The sequence below is a fragment of the Amia ocellicauda genome, chromosome 5 (genome assembly GCF_036373705.1).
Source record: "Amia ocellicauda isolate fAmiCal2 chromosome 5, fAmiCal2.hap1, whole genome shotgun sequence".
NCBI lineage: Eukaryota > Metazoa > Chordata > Actinopteri > Amiiformes > Amiidae > Amia > Amia ocellicauda.
The window spans coordinates 25,017,896-25,036,151 of NC_089854.1; the positions used below are offsets into that span (position 1 = coordinate 25,017,896).

Below are 18,256 nucleotides of genomic sequence, written 5' to 3' on the forward strand. Positions count from 1 at the left end.
TTCGCCCCATTTAAAAATAATGAGGAAGGTGTCGACGGAGACTTGCTGGAAATTATTTTACTCAATTATTTTGCAGGTTAAAAACAGAACAAACAAGATGAGTGAGAATGCAGAGAGCAGGCTTGTAAACACTGCCATCTGATGCCCTTTGTGTGAACTGCAACATTTTCATTTTTCATGTGCTACACAGTTCAGTTATACTTCGAGTGAATCTTGTTAGTAAGCAAGTCATATGGTAAATATGAGGAGCATCAGATTGAAATAGCAGCCCTTTTAATGCTAAACTAAATCACTTATATCCTCTTTAAATGTGCTGTAAGGCTGTGGAGGCATCTACACATTTAATAAAAAGGTTAATCTTTCATACATTTTATAGGTTCAATGTACAGAAATGAGAACAATCACTGACATTTTAAGCTTTTTTTATGTTTTATTTATTGGTTTGATCCAGTTCAGCGCTAGATTACATGGCAATGGCAGAAGTCTGAAATCAAAAAGACAAAAACTGGCACTATCGACTTCTCTTGATATTCCACTACACAAACATAAAATTTAACAATATAAAATAAACAGAAAGAAAACTATACATTTAAGTATATACAACTCTGATAAATAGACTAATACTGCTTAGTCATTTAAGATTCTTTTTTTTCCTCATAATGTTTGCTTTTCTTTAGTAACCAGTGCATTGAAATGTGGAACTTGTTTTAAAAGAAAAGCTAAAAACGGTAACAAAATGGTATAAGACAGAACAGCTGTAGACCCACCTGAAAAAAAGTTTGCTTTACAACACATAAAGCTGCTACATGGGAATTCAATTCATTACAAAATCTCTGCGGATGCATTTTTTTTTTTTTTTAATGTATTTAAGGAACAGTGGTTTCTGGAAAGAATTCAATATTTTTTGTTTCAACTACAATATAAAGTAACATTTCCACGGTCAACAGGTGAAGCCAGGTGGATCACTTTGGATTATTGTGTTTAATAATTCAAGGCAATGTAATGCACAGAGAACTGCAGAGGCTGGGGGATAGCCCCCAATCTGTATACATGTTTCCCAGCAGAAGAAATTATAGGTACTGTGTACATCACAATACCCCAGAGTTGTGTTTACACTGGATTTTAGGACTTGATTGTGGACTGCACTGCACAAAGGTGAAGCCATAGGAAAGATGCCAAGTGGGACCATGGCATATAAAAACACACAGATGGGGGACTGTCAAGCCAGATACACTAACACAAACATCTGGGTCTTCCTGCTGTATTGTCAGCAAAGGTACAGATCTATATATAAAAACAAACCAACATAGGGAACAGACAAAACTGAAAACCCAAAACTGAACCTCACGATATTGTTAAACACTTTGGGGAAGAAAATGAATGGATGATATAGAAAAACGTGGAGAAAAATACAATCTATCAAAGCACTTTGGAAACAGGGAGAAAAGCCAGATTGGCAAAGAATGGCTTCACCCTGCAGGCTGCCGGGAGCGGCACAGGGACGCTGAACATCTTCTTTCCACCCATAAAGCTCTCCAGCACCAATGTCTGTGTGAAAGAAAACCTTTCATCTGTCCAAATCAATGGGAGACAGGTATTTTTATTCAACTGCATCAGACTGAACAATTTCTGGCTCTTCGGAGACTAGAACAGAGAGTATGGCAGAAAACAAGCACCTCAAACCTTTTTTTTTTTTTTTTTTTTAATTAAATGGTCTCTGTTGATCTGTAAAAACCTACATGTGTCCAGGAATATTCGCACTGATGCAAACCCAGTGCGGCCGGCCCACGAACTGTGACCAGGTACAGGGCTGACCATCTGACAGAGGGGTAAAAAGCACCTGACAGACTGTAAGAGGGAAGGAGTGGCGCAACACACCGTAGCGAGAACACGTTGCTTCATCCCCTCTCCATTTCTACTAAAGAGAGGTCCACAGCCACAAGCACACGAACCATGTCATTATTAATTATAAACAGAGTTCTATTAAATCATAAAATCTCGTTTATGCATTTTCTTTGTTTGTACACTGATATTCAAAACCCAACACCCTCCCCAGACAGTCAGTGAGTTAGTGAAGCAGTCTGTGCGGAGAAGCCCAAAATGGCACGGCCCCAGTGCTCAGTGTCAGGGGAAGGCACAATGATGAGTACATAGCTCAGGCAGAGATATGGAGGTGGCGGGGCTAGGGTAGGGTGGTGTGCTGAGGCAATGCAGAGTGACTGGTTTGGTTGGAGAACAGCGAGTCTTTATAAACCGTAGGTCCACATAGGCAGAACAAAACCTGGGAAGGTCACTGTTGCACTCTTTGCCATGATTGGCCGTTCTTCAGTTGTCTTCCTTTTGTGGTCGTCTTTGACTGGCCCACAGACATCATGCAAAAGACAGGAGAAGCACTTCACCACATTGTTTCTGGTGCAGCGTCCAGGGGTTGAATGTGGGCCGATGTTGGTGATCACTTTTGGTGGAGATGCAAAATTAAAAAGACAGGGAACAGACCGATTCTCATTTCCCCTCTGGCTCAACCTCTCCTGTTCTTTCATATACTGTCTAACAAATGTCCAGTTTATTCTTTTTCCATGTTTTTGACTCAGCAGCTTCCACAGAAGTGTGTGTAAGGTTTCACTGCACCTGGCTGAAGAGCAAAACCTTTCTCAAGCAGGAGACCGACCCCCTGAAGCACATTTTCACTTCTGCATTTTCAGTGTTAGTAACACTGCAGTTGCACCGACTAACAAGGGATCCCACATCTGCAACAGCATTTAAGAACAAATGTTTGGCATAGATGGCACATTCCCATTCAAAAGCTCTCTAAGAAGCTTTAAGGATCCTATTTAGGGTAAAATGCTTTACAGATATACACAATACACCTTGTCTTCTGCTCATTATGGTAGAAACACATCACTGGGGGCCCTGCGTTTACATATCCCAAATCATTCTCCAGAGAGTAAACTACAGGAAAATGTCCTGTAATTAACAGATTGCAAATGACAAACAAAAGCACAATTAACAAAAGTTACATTAAACAGAAATTAAAGTTCCTGAAGGTTTAAAATCCTTAAATTCACAATTGCTTCTTGGGAAAAAAAAAAAAAAAAACCTGAAAAAGTTAAAATAAGGTATAGTCTCTAAAAAAAATAGATGCAGGTTGCCTATATCTATACACAATAAAGCACAATGAAGAAAGTCTCTGATCCTTTTTTTTTTTTCTACATTAAGTTAGAAAATTTTGGTTGGGATTCCACATTCAGTCAGACCTGCTGAGTTGAGAATTGATGCGTGTGTGTGAGGGTGTGTGTGAGGGTGTGTGTGAGGGTGTGTGTGAGGGTGTGTGTGAGGGTGTGTGTGAGGGTGTTTAAATCTGTACATGTATGGATGAGAGGGAGAGAGAACCATAGGGCTTCTTATGGGGGGTTGAGTTGTTACGAGAGAGAGTGTGTGAGTGTCTGTGTGTAAAGACAGCCTCTTGGCCAATGTTGAGGCGAGTGTACGTAAAGGCAGAGAGAGGCCCAGTTCAGCTCGGGAGAAGCCGTGAGCCAGCTCCTAGCGTTCCCTCTGCTGCGGTCAAGTCAACCTGCCCCAGTCTAACCCCTCCCCCACCCCAAAAAACCCTGCAAGCCAGGAGTCACCCCCCCATTCCAGAAATAGGTCCACTATTCAGAGGGAGAGGAGCTCAACCCCGCGTGTGTCCCACAAGTGCAACAATGTCCCGCGCAAACCTAGTGGCGCTTCATGGATGAGACCTTCTTCTTTCTCGCTGCCAGCATCTCGTAGAAAGGGTCCTTGCTGATTGCAGCCCTGGGAGGGAGAGGGAGAGGGAGAGCAAGAGCACACAGAGATAGGGGTCAGATACACACCTCTGGAATGAGTTTATAGAGTGGAAGTGGCGGAAGGCAATGGACAGATGGTTTCTGGCCCAAAGACGTGATCACAGTTATAATGGGGGCCTATAGTAACAGGACAGAATGGTAGAACAGTGCTGTTACAATAGGGGTCTCTTACACTTGTAGATTCGCATGTAAACTCAAATCCCACAGACACTCTTCTAGTTACAGTCATAGAGGACCAGCTGTGCCAAGAAGCGCAGACATTCTTGACTGAAGGACACGGACCCAACAGAGGAGACCAGGCTGGCACTGCGACCGGCTGCCTCACCTGATGCACTTGATCCACTCATCCTTCTCCTCGGTGGTGGGGGCAGAGATGCGGTAGAAGGTGTGGTTGCCCTCCACCACGCGCCCGTCCGCCTCCGTCTTACAGGCCTTGATCACCTGGTCCTTGTTGTCAGGGATGTAGAGCTCAAAGCAGTTCTGGAATGCAGACACACACAGTGTGTTAGATTACAGGCCTGGAGCACCGAGGAGCTCAGATTCTGATCATATGAAGCCAACATCTCATGGATTAGGATCGATCCTGTTCCTTGGTTGGGGGATCCGAAAAAAGGGAGGCAAACTATGTCCTGATAATTGACAAGGGGACCAAAACAAGAACAATCAAAGAAAAAAGTGGTGGCACATCTTACTGGCTTCTTGGAGTCCTCCACTTCTCGAATGCTCAGGTTCTCCAGGGGGATGATTCCTCTGGGCTCCTTGTCCTTGAATTGAAGAGACAGAGATCAGAGATGGGCCCTCATACCTGCACTGCCAGTGCAGCAGCAGGGTGGCAGGCACTGCTAACACACGCAACCCCTACCAGCTCTCTGGCATCTGGCAGGTAACTGTTCAACACCACTGTGCAGCAGCTAGCTTGTATTTATTTGGTACTTCACACACTCCCTCAGCCACAAAACACTGAAAGAATCTCACTCTCTTATAAAAGCCCTTAGTGACTTTGCACCTCATGCAGAGAGCTTGGATGATTTCAGAGAGGGAAGAGCAAGGAGCTGATTAGAGACTCAACTGAAGCTGCCATGTTTGTCTGGCCAGCCCTCCACACAAACCCCTGCAGCAGCTTTGCCCATGGAGAGAACAATGGTAACAGCACACACAGAGGTATCTGATGTTAATGGTTTCTTACACTGGCTAAAGCAGCTGTTGAAAGGTAAAACACAGGGGTTACCAACTGGCAGACTGCGGTCCAGATCTGGATCCTGAAGCCATTGTTTGTGGAAGCCGCTGGCATTTCAAATAAGTGTCACTCATAAGTGAAAAAATGAGTTGCACTTTAAAATTTAACTCTACCCAGTGCCGCTGGTGGAAGCCTTGGTAGTTTTAAGACACTGCAATACATTTTTGAGGTTAATCCTCGGTGCAAGTAAAAACAAAAATACTATAATTGGATTATTTTCTTGTTTTTTTTGTTTGTAACTGGTTTCTATTTTCCTGTAATGGGCTGATCTCTAGACTATGTGGTTGGCTGTGTCACTAATGTGAGGCATTGGGACCACGGAGGGAAGAGTATACCAAGTGATTGGACCTTTGCTGAATAATGTTGGGATACCTTGTGGTATGACATAAAAGTAAGAGATATCTGTCTTAGAAAGTGGTTAAGACTACAAATTGCTAATTAAGATTTGAAAGTGACTGATGAAGTAAATGTATGGAAATCAGACTTCTTTTGGTCCTATCATTCTCCCTTTGTTTAGCAGAGATATTCCGCCAGATGAATTCGGTCGGTCACTGGGTAGAGGAGTGGGGGGGCCAGGATCGGGTCTGGGCGGCTGGCCTGTACTCACAGTGGTGTACTCGAAGTAATAAAGGCAGTTGTCTGTGAGGATGAACCATCGTCTTTTCCAGGTTTTTACTCGGCCACCTGATGGACAGAAACAGAGGTCAGCACAGCCAGGGGGTGGGGGGGTCAGGGGAGAGCAGAGGGCAGTAGAGCTCAGCACAGAGCAGCAGGGAGGCAGACGGACACATGGAGAGACAGACACAGATGAAGGCTGTTGCACTGACAACATGGGGAGTGTTCTGAAGTTCGGCTGTGGGACAAAATGGACTTGATAAGCAACTTGATTTCACAAGACATGTGCTGCGTGGCCAACTTACCAGCATCACCCTACAAGTGCATTGGATTACTCAGCAATTCCACCCAAGACACTCATGTTAGTTTAGTAGAGAAACTAAAATATAATTACATTTATATGGGGGGGGGGGAGGGTCATGCCACAAGCACATTAATTCCCTCTTTTTTTCCTTAAGAAGGAAACAACTCAAGATGCCAAATTAGCAGACTGTCCAGGGCGGTTGACACTGATTCAGTTGCATCACATGACAAAATACTCCTAGGCATTGGACTGGTGGAAGAAGAAACTGGGCCACTTTAAACAGTATTATCAATTATTATTGTTGCATTAACAATGGAAAAAGGCAACAACATAATAACAACTACCAGTCTTTTCAAAGCTGAGACACCTTAACTTACAGCAAAAAGAAAGCAGATGAGTAAAAACAATACAACACAAAACTGTGCTCTGTACACTACCTACAGCGAGTGTTCCCTCAGACGATGCCTGTGGCACGAGAACATCGCTGGCACCTTCACCAGAATAACTGAACTCCCAGCCAATCAATACTCATCTCCTCTGCTCAGAACACGTAACTGAATTAGTCTGGTCTGCAGCGAACACACTCAAGGACAGCAGCTCCTCTGAATGCGAGATCCAAACAGAACCACAGTTCAGATTGATGTTCAGTCCAACTATCTGCGTGATGAACAGCAGATTCTGGGAGAGGCATTTGTGCTCTGATTGCGGACCGCTGTACAAAGGCCTCTTTTTCAGATTCAACTTATTTTCTGAAGTAACTAAATGATCGTCTGAAGCACCAAACCAGGTTTTTTGAAAGGGACGTTCAGTCAACGAGTGGTTTGGGACACTTGCACACATTAGCCGGCACACTCCACTAAGGGTCAGTCTCTGAGGTGGGTTTGCCTGCACTTAAAACAATGGTATTCAGTGTCTTATACCAATTAGCAGCACATCCCCAAAGCTCCTGCTCCTCAGTGATGGGTGTGGAGAATGGACAACAGGAATTCATCCTGATGCTAAATAAACACATCAATGGGAGGATGGGGCCATCAGTGGAGAAAGGTCTATAACCCGCTCTTCTGACACAGGGGCCTACAATGCTGGGATCCCTGCAACCAGGTTATGTATGTGCACTACAGCTTCCTGCTCTAGAATATACTGGTCATTCTGGATGGGCTCTGCTGCTGCATGAATCGATAATTTGCGGTCTGGTCTTTCCCACTGAGTCACGCAGGACCTGCTGCACAAAGATAACCTTGGGGGGGAGGCGCTTCATTAATTCTTAACATCACTAGCACACACTTCCCAAGGCTTTCAATTTGATTTCCTGCAAATGTATATAAATATCTATTTTTTTTCAATCTCACTTTTCATTTTGCATTTGAGTTATTATGGTTCAATTCCTGGATGACAAGAAGATGCCTCCCAGTTATGGAAAAAGGCTTCATCCAAGTGAGTCAGCTGTAAACACTGCGCTTGATGAGACAGTTTGCCATCAAACAAAGGCACAAGTGTGATCTTATCATCTCCTTCTCAACTGCAACAACCACAGAGCAAACAGACGTTGGGTATCTGACCTTTCTTGTGTGTTTTACAGGTCCGGGTCCCATGTTGCTGCTAAATGCCCTGAGCAAGGGTCATCCCAATGGGCAATGTGCTGTAGACCCTTACAGCACACACCCTTCACTAGATCAACCAACAATCCCTCTGATGGAGGGGCTCCCTTAACATACACCTTTTACCCTTCGGAGAACCTCACTTCTAATTTTCCTCTGGTAAATCGAATTCTGTGGGCTGGAATACCAGCTTGACACCCAATCAGACTTTGAGAGAGAGAGAGAGAGAAATAGAAGTTGAGTTTTCTGAATTACTGATGTACTGTTAAACACAGGGCCGTATGACATCCGAACCTCACTCAAACAGTAATAGCGGTGGTACTAATAAAAATAATAGCCTCTCGAATCAAAGACAAGGTGAGCTTTTCTGTAGTAAATGGAAAGTGATCACAAGCTTTGGACAAGTCTCTAGGTTTCTCTGTGTACAGATCCCAGGGATCTGTTACTGAGCTACACTTTTTAAACAATATTTTTCTGAGCTGCCAGTACCAGCTGGAAACAGGCCCTGCCCTGGGAGACTGAGGAAACGGCAGGACGGGAAGACACCCCCTCGGACTGTCAACACAGCTGCTGACTTCTTACAACCGCACCCTACTCCCCATCCCAGGGACAAATCACGGGGGCCCCTCCCAGGACAGACTGCCCGTCTGAGGTAAGAGACTGGGACAACTCTGAGCTCGGGGGATTGAAGATAGAGAAACCCATGTCAACCACATCTGGAACTAAACGGAGCACACAGACAACAGGACACGATGGCAGAATCTGTGAGGATTGGGTTGAGTGTAGCATTGATGATCACGTCATTCTGAATCAAGCAGCCGGAATGTTGGACTGGTGTGGAGGAAGAGCGACACGTAGACCTCTGAACTTCCCAGTTAAGAAAGAACGTCATTATCCAACAGACAGGCTGGGTCAGCCTGCACAGTTATGTCAACTGGTGTTTCACATCACCTTGACGTTCAGAATAAGTTCCACCACACAGAGGAAATTCAAACCTACTGAATTTTTTCAACCTATTGAGTTTATTTCTAATAAAAAGGTGGTTGAAAGATGTGAAAATTATGATGTCCTTCCACCTAAGTAATACTGTCAGGAACTTAAAAGGAGAAAGTATAAAAATAAAAATCACAAGTAAAAGACCTTGAGCTTACAAGTCAGGCCTACTTCTCTCCATCAATTAAGTGTACAAGGGGCTATAATTCAAAGTAATTTAAAGTAAGTAGTCTTATTAAGTATCTTAATATTAGAAATAAGAAATTGTAACTTACTCTAGGTGGCGCATGGTTTAGGCCTGAGCTGTGGAAGCAATAACCTCAGTGCTATAAAGTTATTCAACCCCCTTGCTGCATGCTGCTCGCAGATGGCTCCCCGTTTCCATGTTGGACTGCTACGTGGGGGGGGGGGGGGGGGGGTAATGCAGGCCATACACACTGGGACCCCCACCCCACAAGGACAACCTCCCCGCTTCTACACACCAGCCCAGCACCACACCGGAGCATACGAAGAAGTTTTCAGATTTGTTTGAGCATGAAGAGAGCAGAGCTGGAGTGGGTTGTCTGAAGGTGCAGTATTCCCTTTCAGGGAGTTTTTTTGGGAGTTTTTTTTGTAAAGGAGGAAACTTTCCTTATAAACAGATCAAGCATTGTCTAATGATACTGAGGAAAGTGAAGGAAAAAGTCATGTCACGTGACTACAAAACATTAAAAAAGAGGAATTGTGGGATTGTAAGCCACGAACAAAATTAAATTAATAATTGAGTAGGATCAGGGAGATATTGGTCAGATGTTTTAATTGGAAAGCAGATAGACATTCTATACAATTGACTTGTCTTATCAAACATAAAAACATTTTATTATGCATTTCCGTCTCTTAGGACAGTGTTCAAGCCTGGCAACACATGTGCTCTCTGGTTCCCAAAGGGAATACTGCAGCTTTCAAGAGACCCACAAACTGAACACCACAGCAACAGAGAAGACTAACTGTCCACTAGTCACAGGCAACACCAAGTAGCCGGGCGCCTGCCCAGAGCTACTACAAGCACCCAAAAACAACAGAAAAGCAGCACGTGGACAACCACCAGCTTAAAAAGGAACAAACATAAGGCAAAATTAAAAAAAAAAACTTAAATTATAGTAATTAATTGGAAAACAAAATAAAAATAAATTATGAATAAAAACAGTAACGAAAGCAGGGCTGACCACCAAAGCACCCAGGAGCAGAGCTATGGGCTATTGAAGAGCAGGTGTACATACCTCCTGAAGAAAGAGAACAGCCAAAATCATGGAAACAAACAAACGAACAAACAAACAAATGAGGAAGAAAAGAAAAAATAAAATTAAATCATAAGAAATCATAGCCTGCTTATTGGTATACGATGAGTTTTATGCAATATTTTACAAAGAAGGCACAAGGAATCTTCCCATCCTCAAAACTTAAAATATGGAAAATGGGGGGGGCTTTTGTTTTTAAATGGTGAAAATTTACCACCAACACTAGAAAGAACAACTCTGGGGAATCAAACCTTTTTTTTTTTTTTTTTGACAGATTATCTTTTCACTTCATTTCATTAGTTTGATTTGAAGATGACCAAACGTACCATATGGATTTCAGCCATTACAAGACAGAAGCGTAGAAGCGTAGTAGAACTTCTAGAAGATATCTAAATGTCCATAACAGTAATGGAAGTTGCTATGGCTCTCAGACATTTATGGCAGTTAAAATCTGATGCTTTGTGAAAAGTCTAATACCCTATAACAAACAGCGTTGATACAAAGCTGTACTTTCAGAGCACTTCTGTCGTCACACACCAGGGGGAGCAAAAAAAAACTAGCTAAGTATCTAAGGCCAGCTGGTCTGCTGGATCTCACAGCGCCACTGCCTATAAAGCTGTTCAGTGATTTTGTCATCTTTTCACATTTAGGAGCAATGCAACCCTTTAAATAAGAAAAGAAAGATATTCAAAAAGAGCTGCTCATTTCCATCTGATTGTGGATAACTTGAAATTCATTCCATTTTGATGGTTACAAGACAATGCCAAAAAAAAGTAAAATATTGAAAGTAAAATAATATTAATGACCAAAGGGACCATATTGCCATTCTTTTTAAAATATTGCACATCACTTCTTAGACATGTGGAGGAACGCTCCAGTGGTACAGTGTTGACATGGTGGGCTGCGTTACGTCAAAAACGTGCCAGTCGAGCTCACTAACTCCAACAGGCTGTTTACATTCAGCTGCAGCCTTTAAAAATTCCCCGATAACAACCGATCAGTGGACTGCAGCTGACTGGCCCATCAGCAGAGAGTGAAACCATTTTGCACGATCATGAGGATTTCTGACCATATATTCTGACGTGCACACAGATCAAGGGGCAGTTTGGGCTTTGTGTCCACAAATCACTAATGGGGATATAGTGTGCAGCTTATTGTTGCCGGGCTTTAACCAATCCTTGCAGTGCTATCACTTCAGCTCTCGATGTCCATTAGTGTCTACCGTGAGCTGCCCGTGCCAAGCCCGTGAAAAGAGCATTGCCCATTCCCTTCCCGCGTACGAGAGGAAACTGAGCAGCACCCAAGCACACAGTGTACCACTAGAGAACAACAGAAATGTCTTCAGATTGCGATTGCAGACAAGGTCTCAGGATTTATTCTGATCGGCTGATTTCAAGAATTCTCCCTTTTATTACTTGAAGCCACACAAAAGCAAAATTATGAATCAGTAAGGGCAAACCAGTCTTCCTGGGTGGCTTTGTTTCTCGCTACTTTCAAAACCCAATTCAGCGACTAAAACTTCTATGAGAAGCTGCATTTTACAGAACTGCTGAGAGGAGACCTACAGCTGGGATAATGTGTGTGCAAGCTTGGAAAATTAAGCTGTCCTCTTTATAAGTCTGAATTCTAACTATATCCATCATAGCACTTTAAAGTCACTCGTCTTTATATACATACACTTTTTTTTTTTTTTTTTCTATTCGGAAAGGCAATTTTTCCTTCCCCTTTGTTCAGTTCTGTCATCAATCACAACCACATCATTCCTGACAATCCAAGAAATGGATTTAGTCACAATGGTGTGGCGGCATCTTCTGAAATGATTCACAGGGCTCTCAAGTGTCTAAAGGCAGAAGCGCACCCCATGAAAGTGGAATTAATTATGAGGTCTACCACTGTCTCCTCTCCATGAGGTCTCTTCAGTGCTGAGGAAGCTGTGAAGAGAAGTAGTGAAGAGAAAAGTGCATTCCCACATGGGTGCCTGGTGTGAGTGTGTGTTTTAATTATTCATTTTAGGCTTGATGTTCCTGTCTGATTTCAAGGCCACATCCATAATGCATCGGGTAAAAGGGCACCCTTCAAATGCCTGCACACCTCCCAGCCGGCACTGACGAGATCACTCCACCACAGACCAGGTCATTGTAGACTGTTTGCAAACATCATTGAGTTTTTGGGATAGTGTGGATGATACATCAGTATCAAAACAATTCACACATTCTTCATATAATAGATACTATCTCCATAGGTTAGTGGAGATACTATTTTTCTCCAAAGGCAGGATTTATTTCCAATAAAGCTTCATCGAGTGGCTTAAGGACCACATAGAGATGTAGGAGTCTGTGTGGAGTTCAAATCCCACCATGCCGGTGTGTGTCTGTGGTGTGAGCTGGCGGGGTGTGCGGCTGGGGGTGGCAGGGCCCACTCACCGAGCTTCAGCAGCCAGCCTTCACGGTCAGGGTTGAAGAAGGTGTGGGTGAGGTCGTTGCCATCATCCTCAGGGATTTTGAATGGCTCGTTCTTGATGCTGTCGTACAAGTTCTGTGAAAGCAAAGTGGGAAGAGAGGCAAACGGAAAGAAATGGGATTCACATTGTGTACTCTGGATGATCTTTGGACAGTAGATAAAATAACATGGTGTCTTCAACAGAGATGTGACTTTTACATTTAATTTTAAATGAATATATGTAATATCTTAATTTTTTTTTTTTGGGGGGTGCAAGGCACTGACCCGAAGCAGGTCCTCAGGGAGGTCACCCCCATCATTGATGCCTCGGTTCATGGCGATGAATCTCTCCACCGATGGCTTGTCCTTGACGTTGGGGTTGTGCAGGCTGGTGTTCAGCATAATGATGGCGAAGGAGAGCACATAGCAGGTATCTGTGAGGGAGATGGAGGGGAAATGTCAGTCAACAGAAAAATCACCTCAGACTAAAAACAAAACTAGAACCAAGTCTTTCTACTCTTACTATCCACATTCGATGTTTCAGAGCAAAGTGATACTACACAAAAGACATGGTTGAGCCCAGAGATGAGTGGAGACACGACTCTTGAAAAATCTTTCCTGTTCCCACAGCTCAATCCACTGAATCAGCTAACCCGAGCCAGTCCAGGTGTACTGGATTTAATAGTTTTGTTTATTTGTCAATTTCATTTAAAAAAGCATGACTGACTAATGTGGTGTATACATTTTAATGCCAATTATGTGTGTGGTCTGTGTTGACCACAAGGCTTTCCATGCTAATTTGGCTCTGCTCACAGTACAGCTGACACAGCAGCACTTTATATTTAACATGGCTGGATCAGCAGAAACAGCATCAATAATTCACCATTTTAACTCTCACACTACCCTTAGTAAGATTCACATGTCTGTTATAATTTAAAACTATTTATTCAAGAAGGTAAATATACACACACGCGGCAGTCACAGGGTACTGTGAATTATGTTATGGTGTGCATAGATGGCAACAGTTAGCATGAGAGAATTGTTTCCTGTCTCTAAATGAAAGCTCATTTGACTTCAGTGTTGTTGAAAATGATGCCTTCAAATCGAAGTAGCAGCTTCTTACTTGGAATACTTGTGTTTTTTTAAACATGTAACTGCTGGGAGAAGTCGACTGTCAGGAAACACACTGGACCGGAAATAACAGATCTGTGTTTAAGGTGAAGAGATCTTGCTCATCCTCCTGTCGCCGTGACAATGACCCCAGATTAACTCTGACCAAGTCTCGACACTAGGCTTGACCCAGAGAAGTCACTCAATCTCATCGATCAGAAACCTCTTGAAGTCCTGCATAATTCACACTCTGTCTGAGCAGATCCACAAGGAACGATCCTCTGGAGGAACACGGCATCGTTCTACCATGCTGGCCGCTCTCACCAACACCGCACACATACCTGTGGACTGGAAGACGCCGGGGTTACACTGGCAGTAGCGCTGGGCAAAGGCTTCCATCATGCGGTCGATCTTCTGGGCTTCCCCGGGCAGGCGGAAACTCCACAAGAACTGCCTGTGAGGAGGGGAGGGGCAAGAGGTCACATCATTGCACCCATAGTGCAAAATCATCTTAATGATCACACACTATAGAATTAAAGCTCTTATAATGGACTAGGAATATCTGGGTATATTACAAATATATTTTTCCCCTTCTCAAATCTAGCTGATGTCAAATTCTGAAAAACAAAGAATTACTGATTTACGTGTTATTTCTGTGCAAACTACATGATCGCCATATCACTGTTGTCCTGACTAAACACAATGCTTTGCAAACTCTCTGCACTGAATTGTCATTAGTTGTTACCGTAGAGCTTGCACCAGGTTCAGGTCCGTGAATTCGTGTAGCTCAACAAAGGCATGGAGAACTTGGATATTGAAATCGTCCCTAAAACAAGAACAAAAATAAAGGCATCAACCACAAAGTTATTACAGGTTTTAACCAAAAAAATTGTGTGGAGAAGTGTGAGGAGGGGAGAGGGGACGTGTCATATATGACTGTGATTTTCAGATGCATTACATCATTCCTGACCTCTGTGACCTCTGAATAAGAGATACCCTCGGTGGGCTTTGTCAGGGACACCAGGGATTAGACACCAGGCATTCGGGAGGTGGATAAAGTCCAGCTCCACCCCGCTTCTTAAATGCATCTCCACGGAGCAAAGCACCAGAGACCCCAGCACTATTAACCACACTGCCTGTCACTTCAATGCACAATGACTGCCCCCCATCCTCCTCCTACTACACCAAAAGTGCCCTTTTCCTTTTTCAATAAGTGGCTCAGCCATTACAGAACAGCCTTAATCAGACCTGAGCTTGAGTTCTAATGTGGTGTTATGAATCTGTGTCTCACTCTGATTAATGATTTTTCAGATAGCCCCCCACTTCCGTACCACACAAACAGGCTGGGTTAACCCTGTCTCCAGATTGTACGTTATAAAATGAGAGAGACCACGCAAGGGAAAGTGAGGATTTAAGGTGGTGAGAATTCAAATAATCTGATGATAACATTAACAGATTGCTCTGTGACCCTATAGCCCTGCATTGTTCACTGTTAGTCCAATACACTACAACAAACACACATTTTTCATGGGCCAGGCAATTCTCCGGACACAGAAACAAACAAAAAACTAAAAATTACCATTTACACCATTAATTCCTGCAGAAATCTGCCATCTTCCCATAAAGAACACAAACCAGCAGTTTTGGAATGGAGGCTTGGACAGTTTTCTGGGCTGCAATACCATGATACATTAGCACACGTCTTAGGCTTTTTACATGCCAGAAGCTTTTACAATTACCATTGATCAATGCAAGTACGATTCTGTAATTCAAGAGTTAAGGGCGGAGTCTGAAATATGAGGCTAAAAACATCTTTCCTTTATTCACAGCGATTCTCACTTGGGTACAGAAGGACGTGGTAGAGAACGGGATTCAGTAATCTGTGTTTAAGCCAATCATGCTCGTGCTGTGCCTCATTATGGCCAGTCCACGCTGAAGGAATAATATAATGCAAGGGAAAATGTGCTTGAAAGTGACCTTCATGGTCCAGAGCAGGGAATATGCATTAGGATAATAAACTGGCAGTCCCCTCAGGCCTCCCCGTTACTGCTGAGTTTGGACTTTCTCTGACTCATAAATTCCACATGTTCCAAATGTCTTAACCAAGATATGCTATTGTGATGTTGCGCATCAGATCAGCACTGACTAGCGGTGCCCCCCTGCACCCTTGTTTGTTTATCACTCTTCTACACAGAGAGTAAAGGATGAGGTTGATGAGAAAATTCCTCATTCACGGGCTTCTCACCACAGAAAGCCATGCAAAACAATACGGCAGCTCTGCTCCCTGCAGACACGACTGTGACGCATAGGCATTGTGAAACACAAAGCGCGTCGATGCAGAGGACAGCAGAGGAAACGCGGCCCAAAACACAAAAGATAATGACAATGCACTGTACAGCTGGGCGTGGGCAAACAAACTATGGTAAACAAAGTCAGACCAAAAAAAAAAAAAACAGCTACTTTTTAAAATAGAGCAGGTTTTCCAAGAAACCCAGATAAAAGTCTGAATATTGGGTTTTAAAAATCAGAAAAACCTCGAAGAATGTAGTCAGGTTTTTAGATTATGATTTTATTTTTAATATCCTGGCATTCTATTATTCAACCAAAAATTTAAAATGAAGACAATACTAAACTACCAAAAGAAAACCCAGATAAGGAGAAACAATACATTTTAAAAAACAACTTGGCCATCTTCAGTGTCAGTTTCAGAAAGTGCTACATTTATTTTGTCGGCTCTCTACTCTCAGCAGTTTCTGGACTGTGCTATTGCCCAGGGCAACTGCATCATCACTCCTTCCTGTTCACGCCTCTCAGATGTCACAGTTACTTCCCTCCGAAGCAGAGGAGTGATACCACAGCCCTTCCTGTGAGAGGAACACAGCACACCCAGGCGCAGGAGAGGGGTGTGTGGCAGGACAGAGGGGGCAGGGCAGAGGCAGAGCAGGTGACGTACAGCAGTCACACAAAACACAACCAATCAAAATAACATGACTGCTTCCGTCTGTCTAAAAACACCTTGCTTTTTTCCCCTCTTTTGTATATTTTCAATAGAGCTATACTAGTGCTGATCTAATTTCATGCAGCAAATTAATTGCTACAAATAAACAAACCAAAAAAAATAAAAACTTTCCTCTGTCTACGTCATTTATATTTTAGTAAGACAGGACTTTAAAAGACAATTAAATTACACTTAAATAGTCATAGAGAAAAGTAATAAGAATGTAACTCAGCATTATGTAGGATAAACATGTGTTGAGTAACTTTAGATCCCTCTGGTCATTTTCCTACATAGCTCACAGCCCAAAGACACAGGCTTATTTTAACTAAAGTATGGGCTGATGGCTCTCTCTCTTCTTGCTGGTTGCTACTTCTTTCCTAATTTAGCAACACCACACCCTGGATTTAAGGCTGCTTTGAAGAGAGAGTTTGAGGCTAGCATGCAATGGACTCTCTCCATCGCCTCAAGTTTCCTTCCAGAGTGTGGGTTCAGTGCAGAAAGCAAATTACAGCAGTAGTATAGGCGGCAACCCTGACATCATGCAGAGACCTGCCTTTCAATGGCTGGCATGGGGGGTGGGTGAGGGATAAAAACAATCGTGGGTGTTCCACTCAAATTAGATGATATGACCACCCTGTATCTCTATCAAATGGTCTGCTAGAATCAATGCACCAGGTAGATGCAGAGACCCCCACTCCTGTTCCAGTAATCGATCAGGACTGGCAAAGTTGCCAGCAATGTCCTTCTCCTGCTGACCTCATGGTGACCACAGCCACAGCCCAAGGATGAGTCAGGGATTACAAAAACTCAAGTCAACATATGACAAAGGGCACAGTGCAACACCGTGCCACTTTCATAAATGATCAGCGTAGATCAGGATTGTATTATGGGCAGTGGGATTTTAAAGCACAGAAATATTGTAATTTTGAAAAAGCAGCATTGAAACCACAGACCTAAAACAAGAAAAAAAAAATGGCATGACCATATGCTAGAATATAGCATCTTTGCAGTTTTCTTCTTCAATTCTAAATTTTAAATTTCACTTCTTCATGAGATCAGTTTCAAATGGCACAACATACACACGTGGGTTGCACGCCTCCGGTTCTGAACCTGTAAATGCATGTGGTCCCATGGAAACAGGCAGACAAAAGCACCCAAGCAGTACACCCACAACGAACCCTGGCTTGCAGAGGCTCACCTCTCTCCCAGGTAGTCTCCAATGGCCGTCTTGTTCAGACCCTCTCCTTTGTACAGGAACTGTGCGATGTCCTCACAGGTGTTCTTCAGCAAGTCATTCTCGATGAGGAACTGGATTCCCTGAGAAGGAACACGCAGAGATACATTACCTTCAAACCTGGAACCAAACACAGACCAACAGCACTGCCTGACCCTGTGCCTGGACAGTAAGAGTGGTACCAAACCAACGCCCACCTTTTTGGGATCCATGTTGAATTTCTTGCGGCCCATAGCCACCTGTTTGTTCCTCTGCATGTTCTTCCTGCGCAGAACAAAATAAAATGTAAATTAACCATAACAAGTGGATAAGTAATTTTTTCACAAGTGACACTGATACCCAATAGGGCAAAGGGACATTCTTATGTGTGAACAGTCACAGTGCCCTGTACACAACTCAAAAAGGTAACGCTGCCACACCACCCAACCCATGTGTTATTGTGTAAGTAGCAAGAACTTAATCTTCAGCGGCCAGGCTGTGTGGAATAAGATATGCTCATGGATAGTTTCTTTATCACATTGATAATGGTTTAAGTAATAAGAAAAGGGGACCAGTGATGGGTGCGGGTATGAGGGGCAATCCTTACAATGCACCACAGCGATCATCATTACTGCATCACTCACT

General features: G+C 43.3%; 1 protein-coding gene across 4 annotated transcripts in view; it reads right to left on the minus strand.

Moving 5' to 3' along the window:
* Positions 1 to 405: 405 nt before the first annotated feature.
* Positions 406 to 18,256, minus strand: part of cyth1b (cytohesin 1b) — a 91,412-nt gene continuing 73,561 nt past the window's right edge. For 3 of the 4 annotated variants that reach the window (XM_066704495.1, XM_066704494.1, XM_066704496.1), the window contains exons 4-13: positions 17,830 to 17,896; positions 17,597 to 17,715; positions 14,146 to 14,226; positions 13,742 to 13,854; positions 12,576 to 12,724; positions 12,274 to 12,386; positions 5,672 to 5,750; positions 4,520 to 4,591; positions 4,153 to 4,307; positions 406 to 3,795 (exon numbers count right to left, since the gene is read on the minus strand). In XM_066704495.1, the coding sequence (XP_066560592.1) occupies positions 3,717 to 3,795; positions 4,153 to 4,307; positions 4,520 to 4,591; positions 5,672 to 5,750; positions 12,274 to 12,386; positions 12,576 to 12,724; positions 13,742 to 13,854; positions 14,146 to 14,226; positions 17,597 to 17,715; positions 17,830 to 17,896 (1,027 nt within the window). In that variant the 3' untranslated portion in view covers positions 406 to 3,716. The remainder of the gene's footprint in view (positions 3,796 to 4,152; positions 4,308 to 4,519; positions 4,592 to 5,671; positions 5,751 to 12,273; positions 12,387 to 12,575; positions 12,725 to 13,741; positions 13,855 to 14,145; positions 14,227 to 17,596; positions 17,716 to 17,829; positions 17,897 to 18,256) is intronic. The other variant, XM_066704493.1, reaches the window with a different exon arrangement.